At 45.6% G+C, this 18,728-nt stretch overlaps 1 protein-coding gene across 1 annotated transcript; it reads left to right on the forward strand.

Annotated features, from left to right (window-relative positions):
- Positions 1-10,833: 10,833 nt before the first annotated feature.
- LOC143003607 (regulator of G-protein signaling 21-like) lies at positions 10,834-16,497 on the forward strand. The gene is made up of 4 exons (XM_076154378.1): positions 10,834-10,986; positions 13,887-13,948; positions 15,577-15,743; positions 15,829-16,497. The coding sequence occupies exons 1-4, from the start codon at positions 10,982-10,984 to the stop codon at positions 16,003-16,005; spliced, it is 411 nt and encodes a 136-aa protein (XP_076010493.1). The 5' UTR covers positions 10,834-10,981; the 3' UTR covers positions 16,006-16,497.
- Positions 16,498-18,728: the final 2,231 nt, after the last annotated feature.

The following is an 18,728-nucleotide window of genomic DNA, read 5'->3' on the forward strand; positions in this document are numbered from 1 at the left end:
GTGATGAAACCCGGCTGCAACGACACGTACTTTAGCTCGGGCAGACATCAGGGGCCACTCATCCTCGCCTCTTCATCCTCGCCTCTTCATCCTATGAAGCCGCCGCTGTGCCTCTGCCCGGTCTGGGCAGCAAGGGAAAGAATCGGCTTTCTGACTTCACGGACAGCATGCCTTTATTTTTTGAGACAATTCCAACATCAAAAATTTTGGAATTGTTCAGATTCTGTACAGTATCATTGTACCAAGTTCTCTGTTGCATGTATTTATATATTTATTTAGTTTACTTTTTTGTATAATTTTCAACTGTTAGCATGTGAAACGTCGTTGCTGCTCTAATGAGTAAAAGTTTCCGACAAGGGATCGATATCTAATCTATAAAGTGTAAAGAAACCTGATTAGGTGGTTAGTAGGGCTCCAAAGTATAGCTAAGTACTTTTATTGTGCACTATGCTTAATTTTGAGGGATTTCTAATCAATTCAGTTAGGTATTTTTCACCTTGTATGTGAGGATTTACACTCCAAAATGTTATCAATTCAATTACTCACTGTTACTCAAGTTTGAATGTTTTGCGCTATTAAATGCCGTTCTACACAATAAGTACTTTTACTTTAGATACTAGAGCAAATTTCACTACTTATAGTTATTTATTTTGTCTAAATTACATTTTCCGATGGCATCAGTGCTTCTCCTGCAGCGGCGGATTCAAGCAGCAGGGGACGGGAGCAGGGGAGCATATTGAGCTGCAACCACATTTGAAAGCAGATTTTCCACATTATTGACTGGGATAAAGACTCCCTAAAGGAAAATCATCACCGCCAGGATTTGGCAACACATCAACATGAAACTACAAACAAACAGAAAAAGCAGATTAGGCATTGCTGCAGGCTTCCAAATTGAAGGTACAGAACTGTCGAGTTGAGAAGTTCATCAACTTTCCCACTGAAGTCACAGAGACGCCACATTTCCAGAGGATCTTTGCTGTTGAAATAGGATTTTCATAAAGTCGACTTAAGCAGAATATGAATTTTGTGAGCGTTTCCAATTAACTGCCGTTACATGATTAAGTCTCGCCTACTGTTTCCACACACACACATCTATACAGTAGGTGGCGCCATTAAATACAAACAGGAGGAGTTGCTGTCTCATCTCGCGACAAACACAATCCAGGCAAACAAATTGTCATATTTTCCCGGCCTAATGTGCTAATACATACTTGCTTACTTCAGCAGACTCAGAGCAACATGAGCAACACACCTGTCCGATATTGAATCTGCTTTTGGCCAAATTTGATCAAGTTGTTAGATGCTCCAATTTCTTCACCAGACACCAGTTGCCTGTCTTTATGTTATGTTATGTCAGATGAGCATCATACAGATGATTTACGAAACATGTTTGTGAGAGAAAAGCAACAGAGGCTGTTTGTCGCTGCATGCAGCAGTCGTTCTAATGGAACGTTCAACAATAACGTACAGAGGGACATTTCTAATTAGTTCTACATTTTAAGATTCACATTTCTCAAAATAGAAACCCACAGAAATAAGGCTGAACTTAAAGTCTCTCTCTACAGGCACAATGAGAGAGCGACATTGTGCATTTGCATAATGTTTGCACTGAAGGTCGCGGCTAAAAACTGACATTCCAAATGGAAAAGTGTCTATGTGCAGAGAGTGGGTGAGAGATGCCCCCCCGTCCCCTCAGCCAGCGCCGCTAAGGTGCCTTTAACAAGCAGAGGAAGCACGGCGTGCAGCCATTCAACTGTGGTATAACAGGCGCCTTAGTGAATTTGTGGAAATGTATGCAAAACACAAAAGAAAGCCTCAATCAAATAGAATAAGATAAAATAAGATACAAGTTTAGAAAATGAGTTTCTGTGCCATTATTGATGTACGATTCAAATCTGCTACAATCAAGGACATCTTAAGAGTACAGCAAGAATACTTCTTCAGTTTGGACTTCATAATTCAATTTACTGCATATATTTCATTATGAAATGTTTAATTTATGTCACAAACGTATGTAAATTCATTCACTACAATGGCACAAGGAGCGGTCGGGAAATGACAGCACGCTCCATTTCTTCTCCATAGTTTTGCTTGTTTAATGTGAGCAGCTAAGGGCACTAAATGGCAAATTAAACCGTACAAAACATTCTGCAGTACAGTTTGTGTGCACGGAGCTTTTTTTTATTCTTTTTAATAAGAAGAATTTCAATGGGGTTTAATTTCCATTTCATTCTGTGACCTCTGTGCTCTATGGGATGACACTGCTGCATTGTAACGACACAAACAGACAAAACTCTAATTTAACCTTTGCGCTTTTATTTCAAGCTCTCAGCCAATAAGAACTCAAGGACCAGAACTAAGAATGCAATTGTGTGGGTGTGAAGTCTTGTTAGGTTGAGGGAACATCAGTGAAATCCACAAATTGACTGCTGAGTATAGGTAACTACAGAGCACATACACTACCTCTTCCAAGGCCCAACAACACTCTGAGTTCCCCCTTTCCCCCATATTTAAACTTTATTTAGCTTTATATTAGTTCAGCAGTAATGTAGACGTCACAGCATAAACAAATCCCATCTGATGAGGACCTTTCATCCACCACTTTTTGAGATCAATATCTGAATCAGGACCAAATTGCACCTTTTGATCGTCCATCACATAATCACGCTTGATTTTGAGATCGTCGTGCATCTGGGGCCACTCGAAAAAATCCAATCAAGTGGCAAAATCAACCCCAGGTCCTCGACCCGATTTAACTAATCAGGTGCGAGCGGAGACCAAGCGACACCGCGACTCTTAGAGGACGCCTGAAATCAGCTCCTCCATCATGTGCCGAAATATCGCCCAAATCCAGAGATGATGACACGCGGGGGCGATATGTGGGATTGAGTTTCTGTCTTAAATTCCTTAGATATCGAATTACTCGTAAAAGAGCGGAGTTAGGGAGTTGGATTAGATTTTTGCAGATGATTTCTATCGCTGCTTCTCGCGATTCGCAATCATAACTTTCACGAGCAGCTTACCAAACCATGAGCACAGATGTCTTGTTCGCACCGTGTAATTCTGAAATGCGCTAATTCATGCAGGTGTACTTTGGTAAGCGCGAGACCGTCGAGCTCTGAGTAACGTCTCTGCTTTGTCTCATCCTCTCCTGCCCGCTCGGTTTTGTTCTGAACTCATTTTCTGTCCTCGCACTCGAACTCTCATCGAAGGAGGGGGGGGAGAGTTGTAGGATCACAAGGTGGCACAAAAGTTTTAATGACAAGAGCGCCGGCGGCAAATTGCGACACGATTTAACAGCGTCTGAGAGAGACAGAGAGAGGGATAGCGAGAGAGAGAGAGAGAGAGAGAGAGGAGATTTCTTTATGTCAGTTTAGAGGCCGATTCAAGTCAGGCAGCTGATTTGTACGTCGGGATGAAATGAGGTTTGCAACACATTAAACATCCAAACTAGCAAGAAACTTAATTTCCGCCTTGATGATTCTGCTGTGGGGTTTTTAAAATGAAAAGGCTTTTATTTTGTAAAAGCACACAGGGTGGGGGGGGGGGAGCTTTCATCTACTTAAATGTGTTTTCACTCAGGCTTCAGATAATGGAAGTAGCCTCCTCGCTGCAGTCCTCCTCGACATCCATCACGCCGGTGCCCAGGACCAGGAAGACTAATGAACACGCGTCCGTCCACCAAACCAACTACACCTACTAATATTTACACGTGGCTCCGTTAGATAAACAGTTGCCTAATTGTGCCATTCCACAGCTCATAAAGACTCTCGCTATCCATTAACGCGAGGTGATTAGTGCTAATTTGCATCGTTATGGAGAAAACAATAGCATAACTGTTTATGAATACTCAATCAGAGGGTAATTACCCCGTTTTGATCTGCATCTTCAGGCTGGCAGGGAGAATTTACAAAAAGAGGGGCGAGCCTTTGTTGTTCCTGCAGCCTCCTTCCCCTCTCTCTCTCTCTCTCTCTCTCTTTTTCCCTCTCCCTCTCTCTATCTCTGCCCCCCACACACACACAGACGCCCCCTGACAGCTTTAACAAACCCGGAATTTTCACTCCTTAATTGCCGCTTGGCTTCATTTCATTCCTCATCCTTTTCCCGGTTTGGAAATGAGGGCGAAAGGCACAACAAAGGCGAGGCTTTCTGTCGCTGCGTGTCGGGGCCCTTGTGCAGGCGCCCTTGTGCAGGCGCCGTTTTTATTGTTGCGGAGTAGCTTCGCTCTTTTGTTGGGGTGTGGAGAGCGAAGATCATTAGCTGCTGTGAACACATAATGAGGAGAGCAGCGGAGAGGAATACTGCTCTCCACCGTGCCCTGCCTGCCTGTGTGTGTGTGTGTGTGTGTGTGTGTGTGTGTGTGTGTGTGTGTGTGTGTACATGAGATCAGTAGAAGTGAATATGTGCATGCATGTGGCTGCAGAGGCATATTGTTAAGCAAGTGGGTGCATACTCAGTGTAGTATATTAACCGTACAGACAAAATCAGATACTGTATATACTGTGTGTGTATTGATGTACATGGAGGAGGTTTGATCTGTTTTGTTTGATTGATCGGTTTTGAGACAAGGAAAATGGAGCCACTGCAGTGATGTTTTTTGTGGAGTATAGGCTGCATTCATTAGAGCTCAGTGGTTTAGAAGTTTTACATTCAAATGGGATTCAAATATTGAGTTCTACAAGATGATCAGAGACGCATCGTTACACATCTTCACCACTGCTCCTCATTGTGAACCGAGCTCAGCGCCCCAAAACCTTCCCTTACCCTTCTCACCCTCAGACTCTCACCGCTTCCCTGAGCACGAAAACACCACCTCGGCTGGAACCAGTTTGGAGTCATTGTTAAGTTCCGGAGCTCGGCCCCCTTGTCCCGAGCGGAGACACGGGGGAGACGTCCCTCCCTCCACGTCCGGCCTGAAGGTCACGGATCAGGATCAGGTTGGAGGACTGGAGCTATTACACAGCAAAAATCCATTTATGAGGTCGAGGCTTTGCATTAGAATTAGATTATTGTTATAGCCCTTTTCCAAAAACACTGAAAAATGTTTGAAAAGAAGATTATTGTACAGTAGAAAAAGTTGTAATTATATTTCCTTGGCAAGAATCTCACTGCAGGAAGGAAAATGCTTCCCTCTCTGCTGTGCTCTTTAATTTGCCCTCGAGGGGGAGGGGGGGGGAGTTCTGTCTTATACTGTGCACAGGCTAAAATGCTATCTCGCGCGGTGCAATTAAGTTTTCTAAATCGATGGGAAGCTTTTAGCAAGCTCCATCGAATGAAACGCATTTGTAATCATAATCTAAACAGGCAGATGAGATTTATGTGGGAATGCGGGCTTCCGTTAGACTGCAGAGTCATGCAAATGCGTTGGTAATTGGAAAAACGTGAATAGTAGAACATAAGGAATCGCAGAAAGAGTCGATTTCTGTGCAAACATAGTGTGTGGTTGTAATGCGCGAGTGTTTAAATACAGAGAGGCCGTCGTTCGTCTCTTCTGTCGGCCCGAACAGGCGAGCGTGTCTGCGGCTTTAGCGGGTCGTTCATATTCCGCGGCCGTCCCCCCCGACGACGACATTACCTCAGCTTATCCCCCTCTCCCGCCATCCCACATCAGTGTTATTGCGGGATGTGGGATGTGGGCGAGCCGGCGAGCTTTCAGGTGCCGCTCATCAAAACACAACTGCTGTTCGTGGAAATTGAAGTCAAAGCCACCTGAGCTCCCTCGGCTCCTTTGATCCCCGGTTCAGCCTCGGCGCCGCATATTCACTCTGTGTTTTGTGGACTGAGCAGCACCGGGAGATTACTGTCACACAATGTAAATATGTCGTCATTTTTCAAAGCCAGCAACTGATGCGTGGTTATCTACGGTGGTTCTGTCGGCTTCGTGCTGTGCAGCTTCTGTTTTCCAGTTCCAGCGCCTCTTTCATTCCAATTCAGCCGTTGCCCACAGAGAAGGGGCTCATTGCCTATGCATACAGAGCAACAGGAGAGATTACCACCTCTCACACACACACACACACACACACACACGCGCCGTCACTCCCATCATCCCCCTCCTTCATACACCTCCTCCCCCCCGGCCTTTACCCAGATGGTCCGTCCAAGCGACAGCGCTGTGGAACGGCGAGGCCACAGAGCGTCGGTCTGAGGGATTCTGACTTCCCAGTTGAGCTTTTAGCGTGAGCAACAACGGCCCAGAGCGACGGCATGGAATGTATGTGCCAGGGTTGGTTAGCGAGGGAGAGAGAGGCATAGAGAGAGAGAGAGAGAGAGAGAGAGACAGAGAGAGAAAGGAGGGAGTCAGAGAGAGAGAGCAGGCGCAGGGAAACAGCTCCCCACAGTGGAACTCTATTGTACAGTTCATAAAACCACATTTCAGGCATTTAAACATGATGGAAAACACACACAATCACACACAATCACACACACACACACACACATGCAAACACACACACACAAGCTTGATTCATGTTGCTGCCAATTGATTTCTTTCCACCGCTGCTCCTTGCTCGACCCTCTTTTCATGTTCAACGTAATTATTATTTACTGCATAACAACAGAACGGTTTTACGGCATTACAGCAAAGAGGAAAGATAAAAGATGTACACGGCCCGCACTAATAGAGCCTGCGGTGTTAAGTGTGTGTGGGGGTGTGTGTGTCAAATGATGTGTGTGTGTCAAATGATGCTGGAAGTGCTGTGTATTTGCAGTGCAGCAGTGAGGCGGGCACGCCCTCTGAGGTATTCCGTCAAATGTAATGTAATTAGAGAGAGCGGCGTCAACGGCGGCCAAACGGCGGCGAGGGAAAGGTAATCAACGGTATTACTGAGAGTGAGAGAGAGGCAGGTAGGGAGGGGGGAGAGAGAGAGGGAGAGAGAGAGCAGAGTCAAGGGGAGGGAGAGAGAGAGAGAGAGAGGAACCGCAGATGAGAGAAAATGTTCATATCACCCACATTGACCAGTCCGACTGCTCCATTTCTATTAATAATCGATTAAAATTGTACATAATCGATTACTGAGCTAAGCCGACTTCTGTCTTCAAGCGATGGGGTGGAGACACTAAAGTCACATCTCACACTTGAACTTACAGGTCTCTTAAATGACAATATCAAATCTATACTAAATCAATATGAAATCGGACAAATATAACAATTCACTAAAAATGATGACGAGTTGATATTTAGAATTTGTGCTTTTAATTTCCCCCTCTTGCCTCTCTCACAGAGTCATTACAGACTCTGATGGACCAATATACTCATTTATACCCTGTACACAGATAGAGACAGAGGTTTGGTACTAACACACTCAGGTGACGGCCGTGGGTCTCAAATCCCACATGTGGACAAACTGTGAAGATTGTTTGTCTGAATCCAGGTCACCAGAGGACCTGTCCCACATTCCTGTGTCAAAGATGAAGATAAAACACTGCGGCGTCCAGACACGGAATCCCTGTACTGTTTGCTCCTCTTTTATTTATCCGGCCGTAATTGTTCACTCCCCGGCTGTGTGTCGGCAGTGAGTTTGTCTCCTGAGGAAGACGAAGCTTCAGCCTTGGCTACAAACGGTGGCAATGGCCTACAATCCCCGGCCCCCCTGGAGTAATGGCATCCTGGAGCGGACTGAAGGCCGGCAAACTGCACTTTTCGAAGGTCTGGGGGCGGGGGGGGAACACTTTCTGTTATCCTTTGTTCTTCTATCGCTTAGTTTGAAGAAGAGCCCAGTGACATCATCGTATTTATGGAATGAAACGACCAATCGACGCTGATGCTTTCAGGGTAGTTGGAGGCCTTTTTTGTAGACATCAACACTCTACACACTCCTATAGAAATGAGGAAAAATAAAATATGCCTCGCTTAAAACATTTTCTGCACATGCACAAGAAAAGCCCCAGTGTGTGTGTGTGTGTGTGTGTGTGTGGTCGTGTGTGTTTGTGCGTGCATGTGTGTGTTCATTCCTGCAGAGGGGACAGGCAAAGTCAGAGCAAAATGTGTGGAGTCAATCATCTGCTAAGTATGCATGAGCTGCCGTGGCGTTATTCAAATAAGAGGTGGCCGAGTTAAAGATGCAGTCCGGCGTCTCTGATGTCCATTCAGATATTTATGAATGAGGCTTTTATTTATTTATGGGCCCTAAAAAACAGACTGGGGGCTTTTTTTCCCTGCTGGGGTCACGTCGGGTTCTCACGGTAGTTCTTCCTCATTGTTGCACCTCCAGTCTGAAAAACGAAAAGAGTGTGTGTGTGTGTGTGGGCCTCAATTATCTCTTTTCTCATTACATCATCAGTTTCGCTTTTGAAAGCAAACATGTCGTATTGTTACAAAACATGTTTACAACACTAATTATTGAATCATATGATATAGGCGGTGGCAGTCACCTCCAGTGATTCTGGTTTACATGTACATACATGTTCTCCTGTGAGACAGAAACCATATTTTCAACCTTCTTTACTATAAAATAAACACTCTAAAAGACTACTTTCATTATTTTCTACCTAAGCGTATCCTTCCTTCCATGCTTTCTGTGTACAGTACAAAAACACACACCTTTAAGTCTCTGTGTGTGTGCGTGTGTGTGCGTGTGTGTGCGTGTATGTGTGTGTATGTGTGTGTTCTTAATGAGCTTAATTAGTACGAGTCAACATTCTGCAATGCAATTAATCAGGAGAGAGCAGCAGAAAGTAAGAAGGCAGCGTTAATTTATCTGCTCCACACCAAGGCTGCTGTCATGATGTGTGGCCTCCAGATAAACACACTCTTGGTACTTCACATTCATGTTTGATGCGGGCGAGCGTCTGCATTCACGTTGGATCTTATTATCAACACTTCAGGCAGCGGCAGAGGAACCTTGATCACGAGAGCAGATGTTCTCCCCATCCACGACTGCAACAACAAGCTCCCATTGTGCCTCACAAGCGGGTGAAGAGAAACGTCCTTCACACTCTCTCTCTCTCTCTCACACACACACACACACACAAGGAGGGAAAAACTCCCCATTTCAATGCTCTAGGAATTGAAGGCTTCCAGTTGGATTTCTCAACAACATGTTTACTGAAATGAACCTTTTAAGGTCAGAGATAATGAGGGAAATCATTTTTGATTCTGGAAGAAATTAGACTTGATTCAACAGTTAGAGTTTAGAATTTTGTTGTGTGGATAATAAAAAAAGTCCAGCTCTGTCCTCTCAAAATAAAATCCTACTATTTTTGATTGAATCTTTCACATTCGCTCTGTAAACAGCAAGCAAGCAAGTGTGTGACATGTTTGGATAGTTTGTGTTGAGTTAGGTCTTCTTATGCTTGGCTTAGAACTTATCAGTCAACCCATGCCCATACCTTTTGCCATGAATTATCCTGGTGTGTATGTGTGTGTGTGTGTATGTGTGTGTTTGTGGGTGATTCTGTTTCTGTCTCCAGGTAGATTCCAAACTTGGACACTGAATAACGGAGAAGCGGCTCATTGTTTGCTGGCAGCGAAACGTGTAAAGGTGACAGCAATCTGTTTCCTATCGTTCAGAGACATCACGCCGCGTCGCTCGCAGCAGACTTCCTGATGAACGCGGCTCCCGGCTCACGTCTGACAGGTTGCTGCTACTGAAGGTCGTCCTCTCCGCTCCTCTGCTGGGCTCATTACAGATGCAAATCCCAGCCGTGGTGTCGCTCGATGTCACCTGTCCTGGTTTTGCATCCCGTCCCCGCGAGCGTCCCCACAGAGCGTCCTGCAAATCAGGCAGGAGGACACGGCGAGATGGGTGGACAGGTGAGACCAGTCAGCTGTCAGCAGTGTCCCTCACCTCTCCTCACTCTTCCTCCCTCCTTCCTCCCAGTCACAGCTCTGCCACGTGTGCTCTCATCATTCATTTCCCTAAACCATCTCTCTCTCTCTCTCTCTCTCTCCCTCTCTCCCTCTCTCTCTCTCCCTGCCTCTCTCCCTCTCCCTCTCTCTCTCTCTCGCTCTCATACAGGAGCATCTGCTTCGCCCTGTCGCTGTCGGCGGAGGTCTCGATGTCTCCGGGGTTCTGTGTGAACTGGGTCAAAGGCCCTCGTCGTTCCCGCTCGGATGTCTGGTTTGTGCAGGAGGACGAGGCCCCGCTGACATATGGAGGTGACGTGGTGCTTTAGCCGCGGGCGAGGAGCGTAACCATGCCAACCTGCCAGTTAACCCTGATGGCGAAGCACAAACACAACAAAACAATGCATCCACAAACACGAAATCAACGAGATTCAGACCTTCATACAATTAACCCCTGATCCGTTCAGTCCACTGATCCAATCTGAACGTTCCCTTCTTAAGATGACAACGAAACCTTTTGTTAAAAGTCAAACCTTCTGGCTACAATGTTGATTTTATTAAAACTTATGATTTGGGGGGGGAAATGACATCTGCGCCGGGTCACATCTCACTTAAGTTGGAGCATTTTACAGCTCTTAGCACTCAGATGCTCTGATAGGTAGAAGATTATTGAAAAATAACCACATCTTAGGGTCAAAGGTCACGAGAAAAACCTTTCGGAGGCAGCAGTGAGATATTTTGTATCTAAGTATAAACTCACTCAACTTCACACAGCTTTTTGAAGGCTTGAGGTTCAGGTTGAGGCTCTGGTGGTTGTTGTTGGATCCCTCCCCTCCTTTGCATTGTAAACTCATAATTTGCAATGTTTGCGTTGCGAACGTCCTGAGGTTTGTGTAGCTCGCCGCCTTATCAAAGCGAAGATCCCACCAGAGCCCAGGTCCTTCTCTACGCCTGCAAAATGCTGAGGTAAGTTTGTTTGGGCCAAAGTTGACATCTGTGTAAACCCGGGACCTGCCTGTGCTACGAGCGAACATGCATGGACTTGTGTGTTTGTGTGTGTGTGTATGTCAGAGAGAGAGAGAGAGAAAGCCTGCGGGGAATGTCAGGTAGAAGGAGTCTGAGAAAGCTAAACATCAGATCTTGTTGGTTGTGTTGCTGAGTTCGTCTCCCCACGGCGTGAGATCCACTGGTGTGATGTTGTAAGTATGAGCTCCGGCTTTGCTTTGACTCCTCCGCGCTCTCAGGACAGATTACACACCAGCTTTTTAATTCCGTTTGAATCCTGCTCTTTGCTTCGTCTTTGGTAATCGCCGCCCTTCCTCTGATCTCTGCCCGACACAGACAAAGGCAGGCTACTCGCACACAGCGTCCGTGTGTGTGTGTGTGTGTCTGTGTGTGTGTGTGTGTTCACGTTCTCTCGCTCTTGTCTTTAGTTTTTTTGAGCTAGTGTTTCTGATGGAACTCCAGTGATCTTTGCAGTCTTAGTGGAAGTTTGCCTCAGTGTGCCTCCAGCTCTCTCTCTCTCTCTCTTTCTCTCTCGCTCTCTTCCCCGCACTGAAACAAAACATGAAACGTCCCGCTAACACGTCTGAGCTGAATATGCTCTTAAATGACGCAACCCCCTCCCCCACCGAAACCGCAGCGCCTGCATTGTCGGGATGTTCGCCTCTATTCTGCCGCTTTGTCCCTCACTTCTGAAGGAATCTTTCACATCGTTTAAGAGCTCTGTTCAAAGCCGTCGTAACTTTTTGAAAGCATTTTGGGAGATGTCGTCCAGCTCCATTAAACGCTCAACTGCTAAGTGAAGTCTTTGTTATGGTTAAAGAGGTATTCTATACAGTTAGAGAGATTTAATTGACACTGTTTGAGGACGAAGGCGTTTGACGAATTTCCTCCCTCTGAGGAGCCCGAAGGCGGCGGAAGTGAGGCAGGGAGGGAGCGGTGAGCGCGCGCCGGGCGATCAAAAGTGAAAGTGGGAAGCTGCACCATGTTGAGAGTTTGGCTCTCTATTCACATGCAAAGCAGCTAAATGAGTCACTGTGCTCCAGAAACACCAGCGTGTGCTTCACCCTCTCTGGAGATTCTCACTCTTCCGCCCGCACTCATGCTGACTCGGTTGCTTGTTGCTGTTAAACCTGACCTCCACTTACAGGCAATTTGACTCCTGTTTGTCTATTCAGCTCATGAATCGCTGCTTTATCACTGACACTCTTTATATAATTTGAATAATTGCGGCAGGAAGAGAATAGACGCTTAAGATTTATGGGCGTCGACATGAAGCTTAAAGAAAGGCTCGGCCGCTTTATACTCTGAGGAGTGTGTTTAGAGTGTGTTTGGAGTGTGTTTACTGAACTTTTTAACCTTTTTTGACTACATACAGAAATGCTTCATTTGTCCCAAAATGCAGTAAATTACAAACAAGTGGAGGACATGAATTATTTAATTATCATTACGTTTGATTACTTTTTAATTTACTATTTATTTATTTTTATTTATTATATATCAATTTGATGTAGTTTTCTTTTTCAAGCTGAATGCTTTCGAAAACTGTAAACGATTTTTTCTTTTAAATCTAAAAATCCTTATTCCTTTTTCTGAAAAATGATTTTTAAAAGTTGATATTGCCATGACGACTGAAGAATTCCTGATTGTTTGCATAACAAATGAAAAGCCAAATTGCTGAAGCAGCGTCAGTCTGCTGGTCCATGCTGGCAAAGCAAAAAACGAAATAATCTGATGCAAATAGGGACGAGTTTTGGTTACACAACGCCTCTGTAACCCAACACCGTCTCACAAATACACAGTACCAGTACACCAGTACACGGGTACACGGGTACAACACACACACAAATACATTGATTCAGTCACAGCCTTGTTATTGAAACGAGTGACGAGTGGATTGAAGCCACACCCACAGTTTAGACATTTTTCATGTTATCGTCTCATTCAAACACCAGATAATGCAGACATACACACACACACACGCGCGCTCCAGCATGAGAGTAAGTGAGTGTGTATACTATCATTTATTTATTCGCTCTACTTTTTGCAGCATGCTCAGTTTCACACACACACACATACACGCACATATACACACACACACACTGCTCTCTGCTGCAGTGACCCAGTTTCACCCACAGGGGTCATTAAATCTTTATTTTATTAACGATTTTCCTGTACTATTGTTACAAACTACTGCTGTCTTAGCTGTTAGCCACATGCTGCATATGTGTGTGTTTCCGTGCATATTGTGTGTGTATTTCTGTGCTTTGGATTAGTGAATCTGCTTGAGCTCAAGTCTTTTCTTCCAATAATCCTCATTATCATAATTCATCAACAGTGCAAACAGGATTAAAGCAGAGTAGAGACTGAAGAGGCTGAATCAAGCACCCTGAGGCTCCTCACGCCAGATTACGTATCGCTCCAGGTCGAGGGAAGTACAGCGAGCGAGGGAATCAAAGGAACACAAATCTGCATCAGGGCGCTTTGATCCGTTTATGCTCGACTGTCGCGATGGTCCCGACAGAGAGAATCTGTGGGACCGAAGCACAGCTGCGAAACCACAGCAGATCTGTGTGTTTCCTTACATACAAGAACCAAAGCAGTGTTACAACCTTCTGCACCTCCGCGTGTATAAGTACTTGCTTGCTCGCAATGTTCGAGGGCTTATTGAAGTCGTGCGTACCACTTTCTGATGAACGCTTGAACGTCACATAAGTGCCACTGTAGCCAGAGTGATAGACAGTGTGTTAGGCGACAGCAAACAGTGTAAACACCTGGATCAGAGGCCTGTTACTAGAACATATTTGACCACTGAATGCTTCAAACCAACCAATCAGACTTGAGCTATATGACAATAAAATGTAATTGCTAGTTTGGACCATTTAAAGGAAGAAGCCCTGATTATGTCAGGGGCCCAATTTAAGAATAATCATCATCATTATCGTCATAATTTAACTGTTTAGTCTCAGATGTTTCCTCCTATCTGTTCACCTTCATATCTGAGTCTGTGATGGCGTCACGTGAGGGTCGCTGCCTTTGAACCAGACTAACCAGACTCATCATAACCCGACCTAAAGCTCCTCTCGTCTCCCTGCAGGGCTCCTGTGGACGAGGTGGTGTCATGGGGGGAGATGCTGGACAATCTCCTGGAGTGTAAAAGTAAGAGTTCACCCTCTCAGCTCTCCTCGTTCCGTCTCTCCTGCACGCGTCACCTCCAGCTTCTTTAGATCACATGGAGGAGGATCTAGTCCTCCTCTGCAGGTTCATCAGATCCGTTTTGTAGATGAATGTAATCTGGGCGACGGCGGAGGATAAGATGTCTGATTCCAGCGTCTGTTATTCATTTACAAAGCTTCCACCTGATGGTATTCCAGGTCTCTGTGTGAGAATGACTCACAGGTCATTTCTGTCTCCACTATCTGTCCTCTCATCACTTTGCAGGAATTAATTTAGCTCATCTGTAATATTCCAGCCTTTTGGTTTGGTTTTTTTTCACTGCTTCAAGATGAACTGTCTGGCAAAAAGATGGATTTTGTCTCACATCCCCGTTTCCCCATTTTGCTTAGAGGAAATGTGATGACACTTATGACAAATAGGTGAACGCTGGTAAGAGAATAAATAGTTGTGTATGAGAGGATGTGGGCATTCATATGTTCACACATCCCCCATGATTTCAATCAATCAGCTGCTGCATGATTGAATGCAGAGATATGGAGCAGGAGTGAAAGAACAAGCTGCTGCTGGACACATTTTGTTTTCTGTCAATTACTGTCAGCGCGCCAGCTGTGATTTATGTAAAGCAATTTGTGTGAATAACACTGGGGCCTGCATTTTGGGCTGTTTGTGCTCCCAGAAGACACGCCGAGTATTTTACCCCAGCATTAGGAGCTCGAGTCCCTTCATTGGCCGTCCGACAAACACCAAAGTTGGAGATCAGCAGTCCGGCTCAGTGACTTTGGCTGCGTCGTCTCTGAGAGCGTCTCTGCAGTAACAGACGCCAGCAGAGGAAGGATGAGTGTGCGGGGCGATAACACAGCGTGGTGTTGTCACAGTATATATATTGTCTGCGTGTTTCTATGGATGTGTAAAGGCTGTGTGTGTGTGTGTGTGTGTGCGCTGGATCAGGTGGCGTTAAAGTCTTTTCTTACTGTAATGTTCATTATCATAATTCATCAGCGCTGCAAACAGGATTCAGAAGAATAGCGAGCAGAATGAGGCGACGAGGGCTCTGAATAGTGCACCTTCAGGTCTCCTCCAGAGTTATAATGAGGTGCTCGGCTTTGATTCTGATGTCCGGGGGACGTTGGACAAGGAGGCGAATCAAAAGACAACACGTCGGCAAGAATGATCCTTTGATCCGTGAATTAGCTGAATGTTGTGACGGTCCTGAAGAGACTCCTGGTTTTTATGAAACGTAATGAAGGAGGAGAACCGAGAGCCACAGCAAGAGTGTGTATGTGTATGTGACGTGTGTGTATTGATGGAATATTTCATTAATTACAAGTCAAGATTATAAGTCCTTATGTAGAATTAATAAAGAAGATCAATAGAAAATACATCAAGAAGAATACTCAGATTTCAGGAAAATTATCGGTTTCACGTTTGAAACCTCCACAGCTGCACAATTAAACAGCAAATTTAGTTTGATTGTAAAGTCAAGAATGGAGTCCTTGTGTCCTCGTATGAGTCCTTGTATGGATATCTCATCTCATCTCATCTTATCTTATCTTTGATGTGACTTCCTGTGCGTTCAGTGACTTTAGCTGCTGTTTGGTTTGACTGTGCAGCCGGTCAGCTGGTGTTTGAGGAGTTCCTGAGGACGGAATACAGCGAGGAGAACCTTCTCTTCTGGCTGGCCTGCGAGGAGTACAAAAAGACGAGCCACCCAACGGAAATGAACGCCGCCGCCAAACGGATCTACAGCGAGTTTGTGGAGGTGGACGCGCCCAGACAGGTACGGCTATTGTGACGTCACACCTACACGGCCGTCCCTCCCTTTTTCTTGACTTTGCTTCACTCTTGTTGTCTTCTAACCGCAGATCAACATCGACTGCGCGACCAGGGCGGAGATCGGCGAGCGCCTCCCTCAGCCGGGCCCAAAGTGTTTCGACAGGGCGCAGCGACTCATCCACACGCTGATGGAGAACGACTGCTACCCTCGATTCCTCAAGTCAGAAATCTACCAAGATCTCCTGGAGCAAGTGGAGCAAGAATAGAAGACAACATGGCAAGACAACATTAGTGTTTCTCCCTTGCTTCTTTTTTAAATAACAGATTTTGTCTTTAGGATCTCACTGAAAACACAACAGGAAAGAGCCAAACACCATTTACATCATTTCAGTCATTTCATTCATGCATTAAAGAGTCTTTCAAGTCGGTTTTGTTTATGTCTGGATCCACTTTTAAACTGTTTTGCACTGATAGTCTTGGTCTTGCAGGTAAAAGCTGAGCTGTGGAGCTTTGAGAGGCTTTAGTTTCTTTGTAAAGTCACATTTTCAAAGTTCTGATCACAAGCCGACGTGTTCATAAGCAGAGATTCAGTCTGTGATCCGCCTGCCGTCTGATTCTGTGTTTGTAGTCTTGGATATAAATGAAAACAACAACAGAAAGTGACGCTAATCTGGTTAATTTTCCACTTTCTTCTCTTCTCCTCTCTGTAATTCTCTTAAGTTATTTTCCCTCCAGTAAATATTTTTGTCCTAATTTCATCTCTGCTTGTTTTCTTTGTGTGTGTTAGAACTGAAGATGTTGATGATGAATAATTGACTGCGTGTGTGTTTGCCTGTGTGTTTGCCTGTGTGTGTGTGTGTGTGTATGTTTGCCCGTGTGTGTGTATGTTTGCGCGTGTGTGTGTGTGTTGTGTGTGTGTGTGTGTGTGTGTACCATCAATCTGTCCTGAGGTTACACATGTTGATAATACTAGTTACTAGTTCCTATAGATTCTATAGGTTGAAGGATGAAAATAAGCTTTATGTTCAGGTTCTAAACTCAGGTTCTGACTGGACTTCATATGAAATCCACAGATGTTTGTCAACTGTAGGCGGTGAGTGCTGCCTCATGCTTAATGCTTCCACATCCACATCTGCATGGCAACCAAACATCTGTGAGGAGAATCGCTGTTATCACCACTTTTACCGTTTTCACAAACTGTTTCCTCCTCACAGATTCTTGTGGTTGCTCTGTTTCAGCAGCTCACAGGACACGCTGCTATTCTGTACGTTGAGCACTGAAAACACTGCCTGGCAGAGGTTTCCTGTATATCTACTGTACGGCACATTACACAAGCTGACGTGCCATATTAATTGTTGATGTTTCGTTTCTCTGCTTGCTTGCAATTTTGCCATTAAACTATAATTAGTGAAATAGAGGACAACTGCACGTAAACATTTTGTAATTAAGACAAAAATACGAATCCGGGAGGCAAAATGCTCTTCACCTGCCAGCACACGCAGCTGCACACGTGTGATGGCGTGTTTGCATTCATAGATGAGCGTGCAGCTGTTTGCGAGTTCCCTACATTTTTAGAACGTCGCCCACCAGGATCTGCTGCAGCCGTGCTGAAGATGTAAAAGCTGTTGAGCGTGTTTGATTACGTTGCTCCGCCCTGAACCCTTCTGAGGCAGCTGCTGTTTCATTCGCCCTCGTTCAGCACGTCGCCAAGGGTTTCTGCCCTGTCGTCTGAAATATTAAACATCGTCTCGGCTTTTGCGTTCCGGGCCGAGAACAATTACGACAGCACGTTTCGTTTTGCTCGTTAAAAAAAGGTTGCATCTGCGTCTCGTGACTGCGAGCTGAGATGGTAGAGACAAAACTGTGAGCTCCACGTCTGCATTCCGCCCACATGAGCACAGTGTGAAATTAACATAATACCTCAAAAGACGCCTGGGTGATACAGGAATTAAGACTTTGCACAGATTCCGTGCCAGCGCATTAAAAAGCAATTTAAACGAGGGACAGCGATGAAAATGAATACTTTATACTATCAGGTACTGTCTACCCCCCACTGTGCACGCAGAGGCATTCCCATGGTGCTTTATAGGAAGAAATAAAACAGAGTTAAGGCCTAATTAATGTTTTTAACAGTAACAAAAATCAAACTGTGTGTGTGTTTCTGTCCCTGGATGATGCAAACAGTTTGATTCACTAAGTGCAAGACTGGCAAAAGTAACTTTGTCCTCTGTGTTAGTGGGTCCAGTGTTATCTGATTGTATTTCTGTCCCCCGGTGGTTCTCGCCATGGGCTTAATACCCAAGAGAGATAGGAGGGATAGGATGGGCTGGAGGGAAGGGGTTCCCGGAGAGAAGGTCGACGACTGGGAAGAGGAAAGATAGACAGGGAGAGGAGAGGAAAGATAGTAAGGATGAGAGGGAGGTGTGAAAGGTGAGAGGGAGTTAAGGGTCTTAGGAAAAGGAGGGACGAGGTAATGAGAGGAAGGAGTGGAGGGTTTGTTGAAAGGGACAATGAGACCGAATGAGATGAAGTAAGGGAGCTAACAGCATTAGGGGAGATGGGAAGGAAGGAGGGAGCCAAGGAGGAAACTGAGTTATGAAGAAACTTTGAGGGGGGAAAGGAGGAGGGAGGGAGGGAGGGAGGAAGCGACTGAAGGAGCCGTAGGAGGCGCGGCGGGGGGAACGAGCGAGGTGAAGGGAAGGGAGGAGGCATGAGGGATGACGGACGGTGCAGGGAGCTGCGGCGGCCACAGCGGGTGGATGTAATGTGAGCGAGCGGGGGAGTGAGATAACGGGACTGTGAGGCTCCGACAGAGGCAGGTGGCAGAGCTCACAGCAGGGGGGGAGTGTGGGGGCGTAGGGGGGAGATAAGGCGACTGAAGCGCCGCTCACTGCCGCCAACTGTTTCCTCCCCCCCCCCCCTACAGGGAACGGACGGAAAACTCACAACAAAGTCCCAGAGATGAACTCCTCCTGTTGCAGACGGCTGT

The sequence above is a fragment of the Genypterus blacodes genome, unplaced genomic scaffold (assembly GCF_046128005.1).
Source record: "Genypterus blacodes isolate CSIRO-AG114 ecotype Tasmania unplaced genomic scaffold, CSIRO-AGI_Gbla_v1 ptg000062l_1, whole genome shotgun sequence".
Lineage (NCBI taxonomy): Eukaryota > Metazoa > Chordata > Actinopteri > Ophidiiformes > Ophidiidae > Genypterus > Genypterus blacodes.

Bases quoted from the DNA above. Each gene is read 5' to 3' on its own strand.
- LOC143003607 (XM_076154378.1), top strand. The intron at 13,949-15,576 runs GTAAGAGTTCAC...TTGACTGTGCAG, and splicing joins CAATCTCCTGGAGTGTAAAA to CCGGTCAGCTGGTGTTTGAG. The intron at 15,744-15,828 runs GTACGGCTATTG...TTCTAACCGCAG, and splicing joins AGGTGGACGCGCCCAGACAG to ATCAACATCGACTGCGCGAC.